General features: G+C 38.5%; 2 protein-coding genes across 3 annotated transcripts in view; both read left to right on the top strand.

The window, feature by feature from the left end:
• Window positions 1–23,680, top strand: part of LOC134670394 (putative polypeptide N-acetylgalactosaminyltransferase 9) — a 280,035-nt gene that overhangs the window by 74,684 nt on the left and 181,671 nt on the right. The window lies entirely within an intron of this gene.
• On the top strand, window positions 3,177–5,203 carry LOC134670364 (uncharacterized). Its single transcript, XM_063528183.1, has 2 exons — window positions 3,177–3,702; window positions 3,927–5,203. The coding sequence occupies exons 1-2, from the start codon at window positions 3,532–3,534 to the stop codon at window positions 5,190–5,192; spliced, it is 1,437 nt and encodes a 478-aa protein (XP_063384253.1). The 5' UTR covers window positions 3,177–3,531; the 3' UTR covers window positions 5,193–5,203.

Consider the following 23,680-nt stretch of genomic DNA (forward strand, 5'->3'; position numbering starts at 1 on the left):
ACTGGCCCCTGTCATGCCTTATTATTATTGCCTGTAAGGCCAGTCCTGAGATATCTATGTCAATGAATTATACGCAATTCTTTGTAGCAACTCCGCCAAGTGGACGGAAACAGGTACTGGACGGCAACCTGACGCAGTTACCCTACTTGTACTAAAACTTAGACATTTATTATTAGGTACTTATTTCTGTGACTTATATGAAACATGAGCAAATTGATTAATACTTTACGTTAATTATATTTTGAGTCAGAAACAAGCCTAACGTCAAAAACCGAGAAATGCCAATTCACAGACTTAATTGTAATATTATTCCTTTTTGAGTCGTGCCTGCCCAGTCTACAAGTTTAAAATACAACAATTGCGACTATATCAAAGATTATGAGGTTGTATGTATACCCAGTATTTTTGACGGATTTAGTTTTTCATGCTCGAAGTTGCCTGTCAACTCTGACGTATATTAAATTGTCAACTATTTTGGTGTTTGAAAGAATCAATAATTGGCAAAGTGCCGTGGCAGAAAAAGCCATTCTCACAAAAAAGTATCAATAATAATAAAAATGTTCAGACAAGTGGAAGAATATCATACTTCAATATGTTATGGATGCTAGTAAGATGTAAAAACAACAGTTTAGCGGAATATCAGTTTACGAAATGGTTTGTACAAATTACAGAGAAATTCATAATAATTTGTTTCTACTAGAAATGTGCCTTCACCAAACGTTTTAGATAAACAGTATTAGGCCTATATTATATAAACGTTCTTGATTTCGGTTGGCCGAAATGGGACTTACGATTTTTCCTCTTTTCACCTCCAAGATGAGGTTGATTGTTAGTGTTAGAAAGCTGTAATCTGGTATGGATATACAATCAACCCGACAAGGTGGTAAATAAAATCTTTAATCTCTAAAAAATATATCTAAGGTAGAAGCTTTGTAACTTCTACATTACCTATACTAGCCCAGAGGACTTTAATAAAAGTCCAAACTCCAAGGTCCCAGAGCTCCCAGACATTACCTTCTTATTTCCTAGTGAATAAAATGTACTTATGGGATAAATTAGTATTAGTATCCAAACTTAAAACCACCTAGGGATGTGTCGTACGGTGCTCTGAACACCGTAGTCTTGACTTCGTGCTTGGCCAATTATTTTTTCTTAAAAATTATCTGTAAACTGGTTGATAAAATGAATTAGGAGATAGAAAATTATGAAAGTGAACATTCCATGAGTTGTTAAATCGCATATCGCATTGAAACTTTTTTTTTTAAGAAAACAAATACCGACTTCCTTAGATTGTCATGTCACAAATCAAAACTTACTAAGACAAAACGCAATTTTGATTTGACAGAATTATATTTCAAATAATTTGTAGTTGCACTAAGCCTTTTGCATGTAATGGTTTAATTATCGTACTAATTATGTTTTTCTTGTTGTTTCAGGTGAGTTTTGACAAAGTTGTACAATGCTGAATAAATAAATGGTGAGAATCAGTCCTTGAAAATAACGTTATCAGCCGGTCCTTAGCCTCTACCTGCACAGAGTCCAATAAAAGGTTTCATGTTCCATTCTATTTTGAATCTTTATTTTGACAAATCAAAATTGCCTTTGTCTTGGCAAGTCTTGATGTCCTGGCGGCTAAAGGTTAGAAAATCTTCAATTTCTAGGTTCAGACTGTTATCACAAACGCACAAAATAAGAAATTTTTCATTTGAAGGAAGGACCTTGAAATTTGAAAAAAAAATCTATATTTGTACAAGTGAAGTTTTTATTCACTTTTTAACGAACTCGCACGTTGATGAAGTCGCAGCTACAGAAAGATGTGTAGGTACTTGAGTAGGTTGCGGAAAGTCACCAAAAACTTTAACAAATTTTCAGAATTTTTGAAAATTTTTCCGTATGGAAATTTCGCAATCTTGAAAACCTTTCGACGACATGCCAATAGTCGCAGGTGGAAACTAAATAAACTATATTTTTCACAAGACAATTGCAAATTTGTGTTCCTTCTAGGATGTTGTACGTTTTCTAGAACCAAATGTTCACCACATACATTTATACGGCGGTGAATTCTAGACAGAATTCGTTCCCGTTGAAAGATAAATCGTGAAACCGTGGGGATATCGCGATTAACCTTTTTCACTTAGCGACAAATATGTCTGCGCCATTCTCTGGGGTTGGACATTACGCTGCTTTCAAAAGGCTGAAAGGTTGTGAAGAGGACGTTCCGAAATTCGGATTTCGAATAGGGATAGATACATCGCATTTAGGCACTAGGTATTGGTAAAAACTTATTGCCTATTACTTCACAAACAAAATATTTACTATGTGGCTTAATTAATTTGTGTAAGAATATCCTATATTATTTATTTATTGCGTATTCTCTGAACTCTTAACTGCTTTTAAACAGCTCTTTTAATTCGATGAGAGCTTAAAGCTCATTCATATGTATAGTAAAAACTTGAAGGAACAAAACACTATTCCCATAAGTTCCGCCGACCTTCAACCCCTTGGCAACCGGCCAAGTACAGTCAACTCATTTTGGAATGCCCGCGCGTTTAGAAATGGCAAAATTTCCATTTTTCCAGTTTGAAATTCGAATTTAAGTCGTAGAACATTGCGTTCAGTGTGGCGCCGAGTGAGCGTAAATGCAGTTTATAATCTTACTGTATCATAAAATTTGGTCAAGTTGTCATGCCTCTCAAAACGAACGATCACACGTTCTGCTAATTACCACCTACTATTAATTACCCACTTAGTTATTTCTGCTGCTTTTGCTGTCATTTCTTAGGACTTGACATCGCTATGAGATAATGGGTAGATTGGGCTGTGGATTAGAATACATAGTTAGCTTTTTATAATTGTTTCATGCACTCTTTTTTATCTCTCAATTCGATGAGATTTCAAAACTAACGTCAAATTTGTATTAGGTACTTACATTTAGTATAAATTAGAGCGTTTTCATATTGTACAACCTTTGGAGGTAAACAGCTTCTAGAAAATGTCAAAATTCTCTTATTTTTGTATTAACGTTTTCTTATGAACAACAAACAATAATTAAATGTACTTAAAACAAATATAAAAAGGCTATTTACTTTTACTTTTTGGTCTATTGTAGTCGTATCCAACATCCAATATTGGATCAAACAATGTGAAAACGCTGTCAGAATTAACAACATTTCATATTTTTAAGTGCTACTTTTTATTGTCTATATCGAAAAAACGCACTAATTTAAGGTACCCGTATTTTTTTTATTTTGCGTAAGTCCTATATTTTGGTCATAAAATCTATTTATATTGTTACTTGAAACAAAAGGGCGTATGTAACAAACGTCATTTGTGAGAATCGTGACGTCACGGATCTGTTTCATACACTGGAAAAAACGTTGAATTAATTTACGTTTGAGCATAGACAACAGTGCGAGTCACATAACTTCAAACGTTAAAAATAAAATCACAAATTAACAAGTGTCACAAACTTCAAAACTCAAGTCAAACGATTGGTTTTCATCCCGTTTTCAATAATATTTGTTTCTAGAAATGCCTCGTATTAAACATTGTTTTTTCAAAACATGCCAAAACAACACTGGTTTGTCGGCGAAAAAGAAGTTTTTTACTGTTCCGACGGACAATAAAGCTCAGTGGTGTGCAGCAGCCGGCTGGGATCATGTACCTACAAGGGCATTATTTATTTGCGAAGATCATCTGAATGTATGTACCTAATATCAGAATGTATGTAACTATGTACTATGAAGTGCCGGTATAGCTCGGTGATAAGACGCGTGACTTTCAAACCGGAGGTTGCGGGTTCAAACCCCGGCCGTACCACTGGGTTTTTCGGAACTTACTAACGTACGAAATACCGTTCATTACCAGTCGCTTTATTATTAGTATTATTGCCAAGTTAACTCTTATATGTGATTGGTTTATTACAGTTAGAAGAAGACATGGAAAACTATTTATATTGGAAGACGATGAACGTGAACGCACGGTTAAAGCCTCGCGTGCCAGTTTTTCGATCACCAATGAGGGAAGTGACAAATATTGTGGGGCCCAGTACTTCCACAGTGGGCCACTGTGTTGAAACTGCAAGTACAAGAAGTATTGGTGTAACATGTCACCCTGAAGTGGCCAATAAGATGACACAAAATAAACCACGAATGGCAGATCGAACGACAAATTGTTTTCTGAAAACTGCACGGAATAAACATATACATGGAGAAGCAGTAGAGAAAGACGAAGCATCGTCAGTTGCTGGAAGTACTGCAAGTACTGATTTTACAGAAGCAGGTTCCTCGTCTGAAACTATCATATCTGAGCAGAGGCACAATGTAGATGGACGAAAATTTATGATGTCATTAATAGAAAAGAAACCTATGAGCTATATTGGAGTCCCAAAACAATGTTTTTGGATAGTTGCATACTTGGCTCGTACTACACCAGTGACTGTTTTAGGCATATTAGTAACTTTATATAAAATTCGTAATAATGACACATTTTTGAGAATTGCAGATTTGTTTCAAATATCTGTGACAACAGTGTACAGGAATTATTACATGACATTAAGTGTACTATCAAAATTTTTACGGCAGTTTATATACTGGCCAAGTGCTTATGAAATAAAAAGTAACTTACCAGATGCCTTTAAAGTTCATAAAGAATATTCCCGGGTTCAAGGTATTATAGATTGTTTTGAGGTCCAAATTGAAAAGTCATCTAATCCGGTCGATCAGTCATTATCTTGGTCACAGTACAAGGGTTGTAATACTGCCAAATACGTAATTTCTTCAACACCAAATGGTTTTATTAACTTTATATCAAAAGGTTATGGCGGAAGGATTTCAGATGTGAACCTAGTAGAACAATGCGGGCTTATAAATCACATTCCAGCAGATTGTACTATATTAGCGGACAGGGGTTTTAAGCATTTGGAGACTATTTTAAATCAAAAGGGCGTTAGATTAGTTAGACCACCTAGTGTGTTCAGGAACCAAAAGCAATCAAAATGTGAGGTTTTACGAACCAAAGTAATTGCTAGTCTTCGAGTTCACATAGAGCGAGTTATCAGGAGGGTTCGATTGTTTAAACTTTTGAAGCCACATAGCACAGTCAACAACAAATTATTGAATACGCTTGATGATATTCTTGTTGTTGCGTGTGGCTTGACCAATCTGCAAACTTCCATCATAAGAAGAGATTGAAAGAATTACATTTTTCACTTGAACAGTTTTATTAAGGGTTCTTTGTTGTATGAAAAGATGAAAACAGAAAGCTAAATTAGTTATAGTGGCAATAAAAATAAACATAAACATAAAACATCATTCATAATTTTCTCTCAATTGCTCAAAGGTTAACTGGAAGAGATCCCTTTAAGCGATAAGTTCGCCTTTGTACATTTTTTTTATTTCTCTCGTTGTATTTATGCTTCTCTTATGTACAATAAAGTGTTTACATACATACATCATTTGTGACTGTACTGTACTAAATAAAAATTGTTCTGAGTGTTATATAATGTCTAACAATATAATGTTTCATTTAACTCTATGCAGCCATTTTTGTGTTATTTTGTGAACAAATTCACAAACAAGTTTTTTCTATACACTTATGTGTATATATAATATAGATAGATAATTAAGAAGTGTACAGTGTATATCGGAGCTGTGGTCACAGATATCGGAACATCTGATATATCTGATGGCGACTGTACATGACACTAAATGTGACGCTTTTATGCAAACTTTACAGTTTTGTCGCTAGTTAATAAGGTTCAAGTCTAGTGAATCTTGAAGGTACTTTATGGTTTTATAATAAATAAAAGCAACATGTTTACTCTAAAAGATATATTTTATTTAACACATTCATAAACTATGCTAAAGATAAATTTTTCCCAAAACGTCTCTGCTTCTTTTACTAATTTATTCACATAGGCTTCATTAAAAGACACCCAATGTTTATGAATAATTTTTGTTTCTTCAAATGTTGGATCTGCTATGCAGAACAAGCCTTTTCTTTTTTTTGTAGCCAACATTTGTAGTTGAATTTGGGCCTGGCATTTTTTGTTCATACCATTCTTGTTTATATAGTTTTCCATAGTTTTAGCAGTTGAGGGACATTTCACCTCGACAATGAAGTCTTTGCTGATTCCATCTGGAGATGCACCAATCAGAGGTGTAACCAACACAAATCCACTCTTATGTATTGCCACCTTCAAATCTTTTTCAATTACTCTAAGAACTTCATTTTCTAGCTTTTTCCCTCTTTTGATGGCAGCAGTTTCAGGAACTTTATATCCCCCCATGATAGATTGCACTAATGCACCCTCCTCAGTCCTGCATTTTGTTGCCTCATATATCTTTGAAGCAGTCACCCTTGACTGCCTTAATGAATGCCACGATTTACTATTCACTTGTTCTCTGGTCCTGCTCTCAACCAGTGCTATAACCTTGTCGGTTATAATGTTATTTGCGTAAGCTTTAAAGTTTGTAAAGTTTAGTAAACCTCTTTCTTTTGAAACATAGTTCAGCATAATTTGGAAAATGCAATAGTCATGGACACTTTTTTCGTGAATGTTGTAATCCATTATAAGGCAGTCATTCATTTTATGATTTCTAGCTTCTTCTAAAAAGTCTTGTAAACTTGGTACATGGGCATTACATTCATACTGTTTTCGTTTCCCCATAGCTGAACATAATATAAATTTGCCTTGAGTAACTGCTGCACTTAAAACAGGTCTCTTCCAATAACAAACAGTTGATGTTGTGCTGGGCTCTTCGGTTCTTTTTACCAGCCACATAAGTAAACAAAGAGCATGTTTACAGCCACCTTCTGACGCTGCACAGTCGTGACATATAACGTTAACAATTTTTTCTTCCGTTTCGTTGACTTCCGCCGACACTTGGTACATTTTATTGTGTACCTTATGTTCTGGGGTTATTCGGCACTGAACAAAACATATATCTTTCTTACGTTTTATTTCAACATACCCCACTGCATTCTGGACATAAGATGCCCGCGAAGATAATGAGGCTTTGGCACCTCTAATGCCAGCCAAATTATATTTTTCAGAGTTTTGCATAAACTCTATCATCATGATTGTCTCCACTCGAGGCAAGTTCGTGCTATCAGCCTGTACAAATCCCTCAGAATTTCTCATGTCTGGTTCTAAACAGAAGTAGAGAATACGTAGGTAGAAGAGCGTCGGTTGAAATGCCGGGACGTTCTTAAAGGTAGCTAGGTTACCTATTGTGGGAGTATAAATAAGTCATGGTTAAAGAAAGTACCGTAGAGTCCATTAAAATGCAGGGTCGTTTGGAAAGTCGTGATAATTCAGTGTCGTAAATAATAAAATCACACAAGAAAAATATCCGAACAATGTGAACTGTTAGTAAACCATTGTCAAGTGTCACTGGTAGTGAAGTGACAATGACAATGACAATGTCAACCCAATCGGAAGTCATTTCTTTGCTTGTAGTGGCAGAACTGAAGCAGCTGGGTGACGTCAATTTCCGTTTTAACTATTTTTAGAGATTTTGAATACAAAAAATCGTAAAAAATATATAAAATATATTTTTTTGTAATCTACAGGAGCCCCTCTCGAAATGGTTTTCGATTTAGGGATATTGAAATTTTTGAAATGTTGTCAATTGTAGCGATAGAACGAAACACCCCATAAGTTCCATTGACCTTCAACCCGTTGGCAACCGGCCAACTCCTAAGCGCATTCGTCTGCATTCGACCCATTTGGGAACGCTCGCATTGTTTAGAAACGGCCGAATTTCCATTTACCAACGGCCGTTTCGGAATTCGCCATTCGAATTTCAAATCGGTAAAGCGTTGCGTCCTATGTGACAGTTGCCATTGTGCCATGGTAATATCTTACTTTGAATATTGCTGTTACAAATTCCTTTCGTAGTGGATGATTCCAAGTTGATTGAAGTTGTTGTCTTCCGTTGGGTCACGAACGCTTGGTCCGAAGCGTCGTTGTGTTTTAAATTTATTATACGCGATTAGGGAATGCAATACCGGGATACCAGGATCCCGAAATACCGGGATCCCGCATGCAATTTGCGGGATTAATCCCGCTCGTAAATTAAGCGGGATCCCGCGGGATTTGCGGGATCGAAGAGCGACGTGGTACTTACGTGTTACTACAAGGAACACAGGCTCGGGCACGTGCCTACTGGCGAAAATTCTTCACGGAGCCTAAATGCATCTATGGAGGAAAGGGGTAATGACACGGAAGAGCATTTTGCCCGAATTTGTCTATTTATTTCATCACACTTTCTCGTAAAAGGTGTTATTTTACGTAGGCGACGCGATCCGTAAATCTTAAATTTGTACCCAGGGAAATTTGTTATTTTATTTATTTAGAAATTTAATTCAGGCAACAAGGCCCATATTACAAATACCTTACAGACTAACATACATAATGTATTTTATAAACTTAAAACTAAACACTATTTAGTCGACAAAACGGGTGTTATGTAGGTACGTCCGAAATTAGGCAGATTTTTTATTGTTTTCCCTCTTTTTCCTCACAGGTGTGATGAAAAACATTTTGTGTGCCACGAGTGGTACAGGACTTACGAAATCGCGTTAATTAAGCCTTTACACACGTTCTTAAATTCTTGATTACTGTCATTATACCGTATTCCTTTAATACAAAATGTACTATTTCTAATTTTAGTTTACCCTTTGTTTTCAACCTTCAAATTTAGTACTAATTCGTAAAATTGTATACTAACTTGCGGGATCCCGCAAATACCGGGATCCCGCGGGACTTAAAATGGCAATCCCGCGGAATACCGGGATTGAGTTCCTCATGCGGGATTGCATTCCCTATACGCGATATAATCCGTTTACATAGAGGCCAATTCGACCGCACCGCACACCAACATCAGAATGATCGTGTTTAATTTAATTTAATCGTGTTACGGCCACTTGCACCATTCCACTAACCCGGGGTTAAGTGGTTAAACCGTTAACCCAGTGTCAAATGTACTGGAAACCTTGCGAACTACTGGTTTAACCTGATAACCCCGGTTTAGTGGAATGGTGCAAGTGGCCCTTATTTAGTTATCGTGCAATTCGAAAATAATTAGAACTATTTTGAAGATCAATGTTTTAATTGATTTTGTGCCAACACTTATCTTTCATAACGAAACTAATAGAACCGAGAAATATCATAAGCTGCTTCTAAATACATAACAATAGGCACTAAAATAATATGATAAGAAAATTTTCACTTCAAATGGACGGAATTTAAAAATACCACATTTAAAAAATAATAGAGAAAGTAGTCTCATAATTTAATCTATTTTCAAATTGCGAATTTGTTCGTTGCTCGTGACATTAAAGCTAGTTGTTCCCATCGCATCGTCGCAGATATTGTCTAACGGTATACCGGTATAGCTCTAAGACGAGTCTCAGACCTAGCATGGGTTGCGTTCTCGCGCGCGACTCCATACATCTTGCGTGACTTCAAGTATGGACTCGCGCGAGAGAACGCGATCCGAAATAGACGGTCTGGTTCATGTAGCTATTCCTGGTTTTAGTGATAAATGCTCGCTAAGCATTGCTCGTGAAGTGGAGACGGGTCTAGCGAAAGCTCTCGCTTTCACCTCGCGACCTTTGATCTGACGCTTCCTACCTAACGGTCAACGAATGTGTGAACTGGGCTTAAATGTTAACTTCACGATTTAACGCGAAGGCAGTGAGGTGGGCCAGTGTATCGTGACCTTTACGGCCTGGCCACGACATTCGGCTAATGCGAAAATCATAGGTGAGAACGAAAGGTCCGATCGCTGTGTCTCGCAACGCACAATAACTCACAGGTATTGGAGCGAAAGGTGAACCAGTGGAAGGGGTCGCTAGAAAACGGAGGTCTGAAGCTAAATGTCGCGAAGACCGAATACATGGCCTGCGGAAGTACGGATTCCACTCCCATAAACATAGGGAACGAACCTGCCGTGAAAACGGACAAGTTTAAGTACCTGGGATCAGTACTGCATGAGTCCGGGATCATTGATCACGACATCCGAGCCCGAATCAGCGCGGCTTGGTCTAAATGGCGGGAGGTCACAGGAGTCATCTGCGACCGCAGAATACCGCTTAGACTCAAAGGGCTAGTGTATAAGTGTATTATCCGTCCAGTCCTACTTTATGGCGCCGAGACGTGGCCGGTTCTTGGAAGGCATGTTCAGGAGCTTCGCGTTACAGAAATGAAGATGCTGCGATGGATGTGCGGCGTTACGCGCGCTGACCGCATCCGTAACGAGTACATCCGTGGCAGCCTCGCAGTCCGTGACGTAGCGGAGAAGCTCCAAGAATGTCGCCTCCGGTGGTTCGGCCACGTTTGCCGCAGGCCAGCTGACTACGTAGGAAACATATGCCTTAACCTAGCCCTTGACGGCCCCCGACCCCGCGGCAGACCAAAAAAGCGATGGCTCGATGTCGTGAAAGCAGATATGAGCGTGAACGGGCTCACACGAGACGACGCCCAGGATCGCGCAAAGTGGAGGAAAGCAAGTAGGAAAGCGGACCCTGGCAAAGGCCGGGATAACGCTAGGTAGAAGAAGATGTTGCAGGTGTCCATGGGCAATGGTAATTTGTTTCTTACCATCAGGCGATTCGTTTGTCTATAGTTCTATACTAAAATACTTCGTAAGACACTAACGGACTGGCTGCGGCTAAGGCGGCAACCATACCATTTCGTTCCCACCTATCATATGGTTTTGTCATGTCGTGGCCAGGCCGTTACTGCGCGTCCGCGATAATGCTTGACGCGCTGCAGAAGCGCGGCAGATGCAACAGCACCCTGAAGGCGTTGTCAAACTGGACCCGTACCGGTTGAATACCGCCGGTGCCGACCAAGCAAATCGGTATTATACCGGTTTGCTTGGTCTATTGCTATTGCTCTTTGATTATTGTGTGGCTTTAATTATTTCCCGTAAAACGTGACATTCAATTTATAATTCCGACGTATTGTTGCGGTTTTCGCATGGTTATGATTAATTTTAGTAATTAAAGTGTGCCGGAGCGCGGTCTGGCGGTTTTGTAGACTGAATTGTTTTAATTGGTTTGACAGTTAAAATGCTAGTAGGTACTTGAACTGGATTGGAGAGCATTTTACTATTAAATAAGTTTTTGGCAAAAATGTCATTTTTGGTACAAGCTTTTATCGCTGACTGTACTTTTCATTTTTCATACGCCAGACAACTAATACTCATCGAGACAATTCTAAAAACTCCTAACACAATTAGGTTGCGTTGTTTCATCACAGAGTTCCTATGGCCACCTCCTGTCTCCATCATCAGATCAGTTCGACAGTACCATATTATTGTATTGTCATCAGAACTACATACAGCTGCCAATTTTCATGACGCTACGATCCTTGGAAGATGGTTAAATTAGTTACCTTAGATTCCATTACAAGTTAGTTACATACAGGTCGACCTAATAATAAAAAAAAACTTGTTAATTAATAATTACGAGTAATAAAAAGGTTTAAACATTAAATGAACTGATTCAGTTTTAGAGGAATATAATTATTTGGGCAAAGCGATTTATTGATCCGCGCTTTTAATAGTTATGTAGGTTTTCAACTTCTAAATATAGAAACGTGCTTTTATTTGACCTTAAGGTCCGTACGGCAAGAGATCGTGGGTCAGAGGTCGGTGGAACCCATAACGTGATTGTTTACGTTTTACTGGGGAAAAGTGATGATGTTTTGATTGATCATGGCCATCTGGTAAATGGGTAATATTGCTTTATGATTATGACTCACATGAAACTATAATGGTTAAATATGTGTGGGTTAAATGCCTCATTATGCTCAGTTATATACTGTTTTATCTACACACATATTATACTTACTCGTATTACTTAAATTACTTTATGACGTGTAAATAATACTTGCACTGCGTGCCCACGCTAATATCCAAATCGCTGCAGACTCTTCTTGGTCTAACTCTAATAATTATGTATGGAATGCATACAGAGTAACTGTGATTTAACTTTGAGTAGCAGTGCGAGGAAAAGTAGTGACGGTATTTGACGTATCTTAAGACGAAACAGGAGCTGAGTTTTAAATATTTTAGGTAAATATACCCGCCTCGCTAACGGAAGCGGCTTCTTAAACTAGTGCGATAAGGACAAGGCGAAAAATCCCGCGTAAAAATCTCAAAAATCGAGGTTTCGTACTCGACTGTTTCCTCCTCCAAAACTTAACCAATCCTAACCAAACTTGGAAATCTAAATGATTATGAAATTATCTGTGTCGGACCGTTTTGCTTTTTTGGCTAATTGATATCAGTTTTGAATACTACGCCTCTCATTGCGGCATAGTCAATTAGGCCATTTTGGCCATTTTTGAAGGGCTCTAGCGCCTTAAAAAACAAAAATATCAAAAAAGCAAAACGGTCCGACACAGATATTGACAATATTAATCTGCATTGAAAAAATAATTGCTCTAGCATCAAGTTGCGCAGGATCGGGACAGGTGGCACGCTCTCGTTTCGGAGGCCAAGATTCTCTCTTTGGATCGCTGAGCCAAAATAGTTAGTTAGTTTAGTTAGTTCTAGCATCAAAACCCACGGAGGAAACAGTCGAGTACGTTTGTATGAAGAAATGACCACTCCTGTTGGCTCTTAAAGTTCGAATCGGGCAGTTAGTGTCTTAGGCCATTATTATACTAAAGACAATCAAAGGCGACATCGCGTCTAACGAGCTAACTAGCAAAGTGATTATGATTAATTTGAATAATACCCGTCGCACCTTCTGCTAATTGATCATTAGGTATATTCACTATCACGCGGTTTGTTGTACTTTATGTTTGGAAAATGTTGTTTATGTATGTATTTTTTTTAAACTGACTTACAAGAAAGCTTCCTTGTAGATTGTTTTTGAGCTTGGGTAGGCGCAGGATCAGGAAAACTGGCGTGCTATCGTTTCGGAGGCCAAGACCGTCTTATCTTTGGGTCACTGAGCCATATTAGTTAGTTACAAGAAAGTCTCTTAAATTATGTATGGTCAATATTGGTAAGTGTAGCTTTCCTTCACATTGGGGCCTTAGTGTTCATTTACACATTGATAAGTTTAGTGTTTATTGCAAATTGCAAGTTATTTTGCTACTTGGGTTTAGTGCAAGTAGCAAATGTAACTTGCACTTAACACGAATAAGCCATTCAAAGTAGATTTTTTTCGTAGTAGGTATAAAAACCGACTGTCAATAAAAAACTAAAAGTAAACGCTTTGCATATAGTCACATTCGCCTAGTTCGCATCTAATAGTCCTAGATTTTTACTATTATATTATGCTGAATTTATTAAAATTATGTAGATCAATAAAAATTTAACCGGCTCTGGCAATTGACGCAATAATGTAAAGCAATTAAATATAATTTATTGATGACTGCACACTCATCAGTCACACACGTATACTATTTATTTCATCATCATCATAATTTTAAGAGGCTGGCTCTTGCCGGTGGAGTATTTGCCATGCCTGAAAAATAGGGTTCCCCGCTGTACATATGGGTAGGTTAGGTACTTTACCTTCTACAAAAAGTAGATTTATTTTATGTCTAAAATCACTCCTTTGGGTAAGATAAGTATTGTGCCGGTGAGAACATTCTCGCTCTAGAGAATTCCTTCTTTTGAGAATTTCCGCACTCTCTCGAGAACATTCTCATGGACGAGAGAAGTTTGCAAAAAAATTGCAGATGTAAAACTTTTAATCAAAATACCTATTTATTGTTGGCCATGAGTTACAGAGATGTTATTCTAATGTTTTTAATTAAGTAATTGATAGACATCCGTCATGCATTCAAATCGAAAAAATGACTAAAGACAAAGATAAAAGATAAAAAATAGTTTATTCAAGAAGGCATATTACAATGCGCTTATGAACGTCAAATTAAACTATATCGGCTCCAACCCTACACTTCTGCCTCGAGAAGATTTAAATCCCCCCTCAATTGGAGGAGGGTATCCCAATATGGGACCGGCAACAAACTCGACGGGACACATCTTTTAAAAATATTATTACATCTTATAATTAACATGCATTACGAGTAAATAAAAAAAAATACTCTAAAGGCGAAATTGTCTTCAGTCTCCGATAATTTCCGAGAATATTCTCGATGACAACATGCTCATATTCCACGTAAGGCTTCCATAGTCTTTTAAATATAAACTATTACTTTGTAGATCATGTTTGTTTCTTTGGTTATTGGTAAGATGTGTAACATACAGTACGGAAATATTTACGGGAGGGTCATTTCTACTCGACCGAAGTCGCGGGCAGAGCGTAGTGTTAATGTACTTTTATTATGCATGCGTGCATTCGTGATTTAAATTAGGTATTAGCATCCGGAGACACTTTCAATCGATTTATTGCGTACATTAGCATGTTTTGTTATTTCACATCCTAGTTCAGCGGCGAATTTGAAATGTATTCTGAATCACGTTAATATTTTAGCAAATTAATGGCATGGAAGTACTATAGCGGATACTAATTTTGAAATATGAATGGTCCATTGTTTAGCATTTTTTATTAGACACGAGTAGAAGACAATTGAAATGCCTAATTTTGCGGATGGAATTACGGATTTGATATTGTCTCTAAAATTGAGACAAAAAGTATTTTTTTTTACACAGATCATAAATCCTTAATTAAGTGTTAAAAAGCCGTCAAATTGCGGCCAGCGTAAATATACACTAAATTGTGTTGATACAACAAATGTCTTATATAAAGAAATCAGTTAGAAGTCATTGTGATATCAGCGTACCTTCGAATTGGCCTGTGAGACTTATATTATTTACTGGCGGTATCACTTTGGCTGTTTCTATGTATTTAATGCCGACTGCATTACAGTACCACATCTGAGTGTTTTGTAAATACAACGCCGGGAAAACTACGGGAAAAACACTATTTTTGTGTTGACCGGGCAATTGCCCTAATTACATTTCGCTTGACCGCGCTCGAGTACTCGGCATTAAATTTTGTATCTTTAATGAAGTATCTTTACTGTGCTACTTTAATTAGTAACATCTTACTTTTTAAACATGCAAATTAAACATCAAAGCGAATCCACGTCGCTGATGAGATACATTTCATAAGATTTTAATCAGAAATATGCTGTGTAAGCCACTTAAGGCTGAGTAAGACAGTTTAAAGTAGAGATGGGCCGAATATTCGGTAATTACTTTTTTTTAGAAGAAATTTCTTTATTTACATAATAACTATATACAGAAGTAAACTAAACTAAATGAATAACTAGCTTAAAGCTAAAATAGGCTCTTGAGGCATTGTACCAAGGATGCTGGCGGCATTTCTTCGTTGTTTGCAATGCTACGTTGTGCGAGGAAGCCGCCAGCTCTTCGGTCACCAGTTAAGTCAACTAGATGCTTTGCGATTTCTGCAAAAAACCTATGTGCGCTGGGACCCCATAGACCTAATAATTAATAATTACCTAATGTTCGGCAAATATTTATTATAACTAAAATGTCCACAATTTTTCAAGTATTTTCCATGGTTTACCTACGTTATCCCGTTGCCATTAAAACACATGATGAGTATTGACGAGACATGCGCTATCCGTAGGATGTTTTATCTGGAGTGTTAAAAAATTACTTGCGAGTCCGTTGCATGTTGATCTCTTTGTTTCTAGTAGGGAACTGCCTAAAAATCTTTAAATGCTAAAGTAATTTAAACGTTTCCAAATGGTTGAACCGAACATAGATGAACCGAATAATTCAGCCGAATATTCGTTTCGGTAAGATCTAAACCGATCATTTGGCCGAAAATAACACTTTAAAGTTTCGTGTTTTGTACAGATAATAAATAGTTAGGGTAGTTTAGTGCTGTTTGCCAATTTTTTTTTTTATGTAATTGTATATTGGTCAGCAAACGAGCAGACGAGCCGCCTGATGGGAAGCGGTCATCGTCGCCCAATATATCAGTCGATATGAATATGATGAGGCAATATGTCAGTCTTCCGTGACCATGGCTACAACCTGGCTGAAGCGTCGAAAAAAAAAACAAGTAAAATAATGAAACTTAATCCCGCTAGCAAGTTAATGACATTAATTATTTGGCCAAATATTCGTATTCGGCTAACTCCATATTCGACCCATCCCTAGTTAAAAGCTACTTAATTACGCAGTAGCATCAGACGTTTGAAAGAAGATATTTTTGTCAAAGGCATTCGGGAAGCCGATTAAGAAGTTTTCGACGTTTCTTTCAGAACTTTTCATTGATAACGACTTATTTTTTAAAGAAGATCTTACCGTTGATAGCGACTTTCTTGAGATTTGATTTTTCCGAATCGTACTTTTATTTTAGGAGTTGTTTTGAAAATTTTGTTTTATTGGAAATGTAAAATGTTTGACTTGTTATATGTATTATTATTTAGATGAAATGCCTTGGTTTACTCAGTAGGTATTAAATAAATGAACTTTTCTTGTACATGCACGGAAATATTGAAATTGTGTTCTGTCTCGATTACTTTTTTTCAGACACTACAACTTGTCTGTAGAAATAGGCGCGACATTCAAATTTTTTATGAGATATCATCCCTTCGCGCCAAATTTTTTTAAATTTTTCGCCTTTTTCTACTGACAAGGTGGCTGTGAAATATTTATAACTTTCGCGATTTGAAAACATGTTAACTCACATTTGTAGACGGGTCTATCGCAACTTTTAACACTTACACTTAGCTACTAACTTAACTTAAACTTAACCTAACTTTTTCATACACTTTTCGTCGGGTAGTTGCACAAATCTCTGTTTTGATATTTTGCTGGGACATCCGTTAGCCGCGACCACGACCAGTGAAACCTAGTGTCGAAAGGTCGGTAAATAAATGTAATAAATTCGCGAAAAACTTGCCCAAGGTTCCTTTACGCAAGAACGATCCACGATACCATATGCACCAAGGCCACCAAGTACAACATAGACCCACTGAATATAAACAAACTTACGGAAAAAGAAGAAGCCCTCAACTCTTTTTTAAGGTATACTAAATACATAATAGATAATTTAAAATCATTTAATAAATAATACAAACTTAAAGGCAATCGGCCGCCCGTACTCCTAGCGAGGGCCGATTGACCCTCACCAAAAACTATTGGGTCAAAAAAAAAGACCCGTCGACGTATAAATGTGAGTTAACAAAGTGGCTGTGCCAGAGTATATGTAACATACGCTGCTGGCTATGTTGTACGTGTGCTCCGGTATAAAGTGTCGGGAATGCCCGGGCTTGATCAAATAAAGCCCGGAGCGGGTGATGGCTGCCCTGTCTGCAGGTACTTGTGATTTGATTGCAGACGGACTGGCTAAGGAATTGATGGAGTGAACTGCGATATTTAACCCGCATTCGGGGTGACCCAAAAATACATTGACAATTTTTTTTTGAGTGATTTTATTACTTATTCTCCTATTTCAAAATATTATTTTATCATTTAACTAAAACAAAAAAAAATATTTTCAAAATATACTACTTGTCATTTTATACAAAAACACAAAAAGCATTAAAAAGCTGCTCTAATCACAGCTATGTCAGAAAGAGGCTGTAAATGAGGTAAACATGGAACTGTATTTTTTTTTAATGAATCTTAGTAAGTCTACATTTGAATCGCTTCATTTATATGGTGTTGTGGTCAAGCGGTTATCATTAGAAAGTAATTTATACTCGTTCTGGATAAAGAAACAGCTTTGAAACAGGTTAAGGCTTTGACCTCACAGATATATTTTATAAAATTACACACTGCCGTGCCCAACAGTTTCTCATAGCAGCATGAGCAGCGGCTCATTGAATGTATTATCGATATATGTCGTTTTAATGAGGAGGGAAACTAGTAGACGGAACACCTGATAGAAAGCAATCGCCGTCGTCCATGGACACCTGCAACACCAGAGAGGCTTATTTATTTTCACCACACCAGCTCGGAAAGGCTTACTTTGCACTTCAAAAACTGATAGCAAAGTTGCATTTTATTCACATGTGAGGCAAAGTAATCAAATGCAAATTTTGTGTTGTTTTCTTATGTTTGCTGGTAGAATTGACTTTTAAATGATGATTTTGGATGATAAATATTTAATAACATTCATTTGGATTTTATTTGGTTTGATTTTGTTTGATATTTTTTACATTTAATATTTGCTTCGGGTTGATGTGGTGAAAAATTTTGTGTTTCACTCGGGGGCAAATTTTGTTTAACCCTCGTGCTTTGAAACCCTCGCAACGCTCAAGATTCCATTTTTCGCTACGCTCACGGTTCAATTTTGGAATCTTTCGCTTGCTCGGATATCAATATTAGCACGAGCGGTTAAACAACAACTTTTCCCCCTTGTAAAACAAATAACTATTGTGGCAACTTCACTGGTTCATGTATTGAATAATATTAATATCTGTAAGCATTATTGTACCGTTTGTGCCCAAATAAACATTAAAACATTATTTATTATTGCCGGCCTTTAAGGTGGGAGACCAGTTTTTCTTTTCTTGATAGTTTTTGATCGTATAGCAAAAATGTTTAAACTCTCATCCATCTTCGTCATCATCATCATGGTCATGGTGGTCTTTGAACATAATAAAGACGATTAAAGATTTAATAATAGTAATAGCGGTTGACCCAAATCAGCTGCAAATGGTGTTATAGGTATGAAAATCGGCACGATTAATCTTTAGGCCATTTGAATCAATTTGACCCGTAGCACCAAAAAATAAAAACAAACGGAAAGGAGTTATGACTAGAGGGCGGAGTACCGGTGGCAAATTTCACACTAAATGTATGGAGTCGCCTAAGTATTCTTATGATTAAATAAATAACGAATAAATGATTAATTTTGCATAATAATTTTTAGGAACTTATAGAAATTATCTTACGAGCATACAAATATAATGTAATATGTTGTTAATATCTATAATACATAATAATATGTTTTCTTATCAAAACATTATCATTAGGTACTAAATACTAGACTAAGAAGTTATACCTGCCAAACGATATATCATTTTCAAGACCATTCAATTACAATTGAGGACTGGAATTATGTGTTCGAGGTCCTCCTCACAATCTACACTTAAGTGCGTATCCATGTTATAAAATGACTGGACTATGGCTACATGTTCCTGGTTTTTCGGAGTGAATCGGTTTCTTAATTTATTGAAGATCCATTTAAGAGGGGAAAACGATCGCTCTACATCTACCGATGTCATGGTTGCATGTTTAAGGACTTGTTTATAATTTTCCATTGTAATCAAATTCCTCAATTCGTCAGCATCTGGGTTTCTATCTAGAACCAATTTGAGTTTATTTCGCACGGTTTCACTTCCTTGGAGGCTTAAAATAGTCCTAACTATATCTATTACCAGAAAACTTTCTTCTATCGGAATTTTAGTGCATAGTGTTAAGTACTTACTTCCAATTTACGAGTAGGTACCATACTAAGTACATTAGGTAAATGAATAATTTTATTATTCAAGCCTAAAATAATAATTATAAAAACGACTCCATACCTTTTGTGTGAAATTTGCCACCGGTACTCCGCCCTCTAGTTATGACGTCATCTTTTTTTGTATGGAAAAATAAAAAAAATTGTTCCGAAACCTATCGTGTATGGAATTAAATGAAAGGGCGTTTTGAGCCGGTTCTAAAAATATATCACATTATTATATTTCCGTCACTTGCATTCAATTGAAATAATAGTACATTTCGATGCTAGTGCGGAAGGTATGTCATTACTTCACGAGTACCGAGATATCTTGCCACGAGCCGCAGGCGAGTGGCAAGACTCGGGACGAGTGAAGAATGACATTTCCGCACGTGTATCGAACGACGTTTTTTAATACAGTTGCGAAAAAATAAGAAAAACATTGTTAATCGTACACTAAACAAAAGTGGTAACAGTGAGCTCGGTTAGACGTCGTCTTTAAATATATTATATCTATGGGCGTTTGGCAGCTATTCCGTTCCATTCAGTCAACTTATTAAGAACGGAATTTTCAATATTGAATATTAAAAAATAAACGTGTTATAATGATGAAGAGGTAAGTAATTAAATATGAAATATGTAATATTTTTCGTATTCTTACATTAACGGTTCGCGGAGGATATGGCACCATAGACCACATTCACACAGTGAGGCAGATTATACAAAAGTGCGAAGAATATAATCAGCCCCTGTGTCTAGCCTTTGTGGACTGTGAGAAGGCCTTTGACTCTGTCGAGACCTGGGCTGTTCTGGAATCCTTACAGCGATGCCAAATAGACTATCGTTATATCGAGGTGTTGAGATGTCTCTACGAAGCCGCCACCATGAGTGTCCAAGTACAGGGTCAGCAGTCTAAACCTATCCAATTGCGCAGAGGGGTGAGACAGGGGGATGTTATATCCCCGAAACTGTTCACAAGCGCGTTGGAAGATATGTTTAAGACGCTGGACTGGAAAGGTAAGGGCATTAACATAAACGGCGACTACATCTCACACCTACGATTCGCAGATGACATAGTCATAGTGGCGGAGTCGCTAGAGGAGCTGAACCGGATGCTGGACAGCCTAGCTGCGGCCTCGCGACGCATCGGTCTTGGCATGAATTTGGATAAAACTAAAGTCATGATCAATGGCCACATTGATCCAATACCGATAGTCGTAAATGGCCACCTTCTCGAAATCGTTTCGGAATATACTTACCTCGGGCAGATTCTACAGTTAGGTAAAAACAATTTCGAGAAGGAGGCCAAGAGGAGGATCCAGCTGGGCTGGGCAGCGTTTGGGAAACTACGCCGAGTCTTCTCGTCATCCATACCGCAATGCTTGAAAACAAAAGTTTTCAATCAGTGCGTCCTACCCGTCATGACCTACGGAGCCGAGACATGGACACTCACGGTAGGGTTGGTCCACCAGTTCAAAGTCGCTCAGCGAGCTATGGAGAGAGCTATGCTCGGAGTTTCTCTGAAGGATAAGATTCGTAACGAATACATTCGACAGAGAACCAAAGTTATCGACATAGCTCAAAGAATTAGCAAGCTGAAGTGGCAGTGGGCTGGCCATATCGCACGAAGAACCGACAACCGCTGGGGGAAACGTGTTCTTGAGTGGAGACCGCGACTCGGCAAACGTAGTGTAGGACGCCCTTCGGCCAGGTGGGATGACGATCTGCGAAAGACTGCAGGCAGATGCTGGATGCGGCAAGCTGAAGACAGGGCGCTATGGCGCTCTTTAGGGGAGGGCTATGTCCAGCAGTGGACTAATATAGCCTGATGATGATGATGATGACATTAACGGTAGGTTTTTATGCTGATTACGACGTTTAAAGGAAACTAATATTAACACTCATCAATAAGTAGTCGTGAATTGGAACAAGTATAAATTTAAAAAAATTGGAAAAGTAAAAAGCACTAGTTCGAGATAACCAACTTTCCGCACGCTAAACAGCTACGTAAAGTAGCACTTTTTGAGCAACTGTATTAAAAAAATAATTTTCAAAACATACCAAGTTTGGGCTCCTCCAGATACGAAACCGTTGAATTATTTTTTGCAAAATATACCTCAAGTAATACCCAATATCCTCATATTTAACCCCAAGAAATTAATTTCGAAAATATTTAGTTTTAGTATTATTTTTTCATCATCATCATCATCATCTCAGCCATAAGACGTCCACTGCTGAACATAGGCCTCCCCCTTGGACCTCCATTCGTACCGGTTGGAAGCCAGTGCATCCAGCGTCTTCCGGCGGCTTTAACAAGGTCGTCCGTCCATCTTGTGGGTGGACGTCCTACGCTGCGTTTGCTAGTCCGTGGTCTCCACTCGAGCACTTTTCGACCCCATCGGCCATCTTCTCTGCGCGCAATGTGGCCTGCCCATTGCCACTTCAGCTTGCTAATCCGGTGAGCTATGTCGGTGACTTTAGTTCGTCTACGGATCTCCTCATTTCTGATTCGATCACGCAGAGAAACTCCGAGCATAGCCCTCTCCATAGCTCGTTGAGCGACTTTGAATTTTGAGATGAGGCCGATAGTGAAAGACCACGTTTCGGAGCCGTAAGTCATCGCTGGTAACACACATTGATTAAAGACTTTCGTCTTGAGGCACTGAGGTATGTCTATGCCTTACGCCTCTTTGCAATGGAATCGCCTTCGTGCTCTGCTCCTGTACTCGGACCGACATGGTGGCGTTACTATACAAATACTTCAACACTTCGATGTACCGATAGTCAATATGGCATCGCTGAAGAGACTCAAGCACCGCCCATGTTTCCACCGAATCGAAGGCTTTCTCATAGTCCACAAACGCTAAGCATAATGGTAAGTTATACTCTTCGGTTTTCTGTATAACTTTGCTTCCTTGCTTGCTTGTATTGTATGGATGTGGTCTATGGTACTATAGCCTTTTCGAAACCCGGCTTGTTCGGGAGGCTGGAAGTCATCAAGTCTGTGTTCGAGACGGTTCGTGATGACCCTTGAAAACAGCTTATAGACATGGCTCAGAAGCGTGATGGGTCTGTAGTTCTTCAATAGGCTGTTATCATGCACCTTTTTTGAAAAACAGCACCACCTCGCCTCTATTCCATGTTTCAGCGTTTTGCCCTCGCACAAGACGGAATTAAAGAGCTTCTGGAGGACTTTAAGTACCGGTGTTCCACCCGCTCTCAGAAGCTCTGAAGTGATTCCGTCTTTGCCCGGCGCCTTGTTGTTCTTAAGCTGCTTCAGGGCCATCCTAATCTCGTACAGACTGATGTCCGGGATATCTTCGGTATAATGTCGGGACAGCTTGGCTCTTGGATCTCCTACCAAGCTGTCGACGGGCTTTGCGATCGAAGTGTATAACTGTCCATAGAACCTCTCGATCTCGCCTAAAACCTCCGCTTTGCTCGACGCTATGCTGCCATCTTCCCGTTTCAGCTTCGTCAGCTGGCTTTGCCCAATAGACTTGTCCTTTGCGAACACTTTGGAGCCTTGGTTTCGCTCAATAGTCTCTTTAATACGGTTAGTATTAAAGAGACGCAGATCATGTCGCAAGGACTTAGATATACGTCTATTGAGTTGCCTATATGACTTCGCGTCATCGGGAGACTGCAACTTTAGCGAGCGTCGTTCAGCCATGAGGTTTAAGGTTTGCTCGGTCAATTTCTGAGGTCTATCTTTACGGCGGGGTCTAAAAAACTTAGACCCTACTGTGTGGACAGTTTCCACTAGCCCGTCGTTGATTTCGTCCACTGAAGCCAAGTTCTCTAGGCAAGCAAAGCGGTTAGAGAGCTCGAGTTGAAAGCTTTCGGGGTTTTGAACATGGGCTCGAGTAGGTCGGAGCGTAGACTTCATCAGGCTGGACCTTTCAAGTTTAATATTGATATTCAGTGAGCCTCTTACGATTCGGTGATCACTACCGGTCTTTACCCTGTTGATCACAGAGACATCGCTGAATATCCGTTTCTTGTCGGTCATGATGAAGTCTATCTCGTTTCTCGTGGAACCGTCAGGTCAGGACTCATCCAGGTCCATTTCCTGTGAGGCGGCTTCTGGAAGAAAGAGTTCATCACGAAGAGTTCCTCTCTCTCCAGAAAGTCGGCCAGCCTCTGACCCCTAGGGTTCCGTTGCCCATACCCAAATTGCCCCACTCTCAACTCATCACCGCTTCTCTTGCCCAACTTTGCGTTGAAGTCCCCCATAACAACAGTAAAGTAG

This window comes from Cydia fagiglandana, chromosome 13, assembly GCF_963556715.1.
Source record: "Cydia fagiglandana chromosome 13, ilCydFagi1.1, whole genome shotgun sequence".
Classification (NCBI taxonomy): domain Eukaryota; kingdom Metazoa; phylum Arthropoda; class Insecta; order Lepidoptera; family Tortricidae; genus Cydia; species Cydia fagiglandana.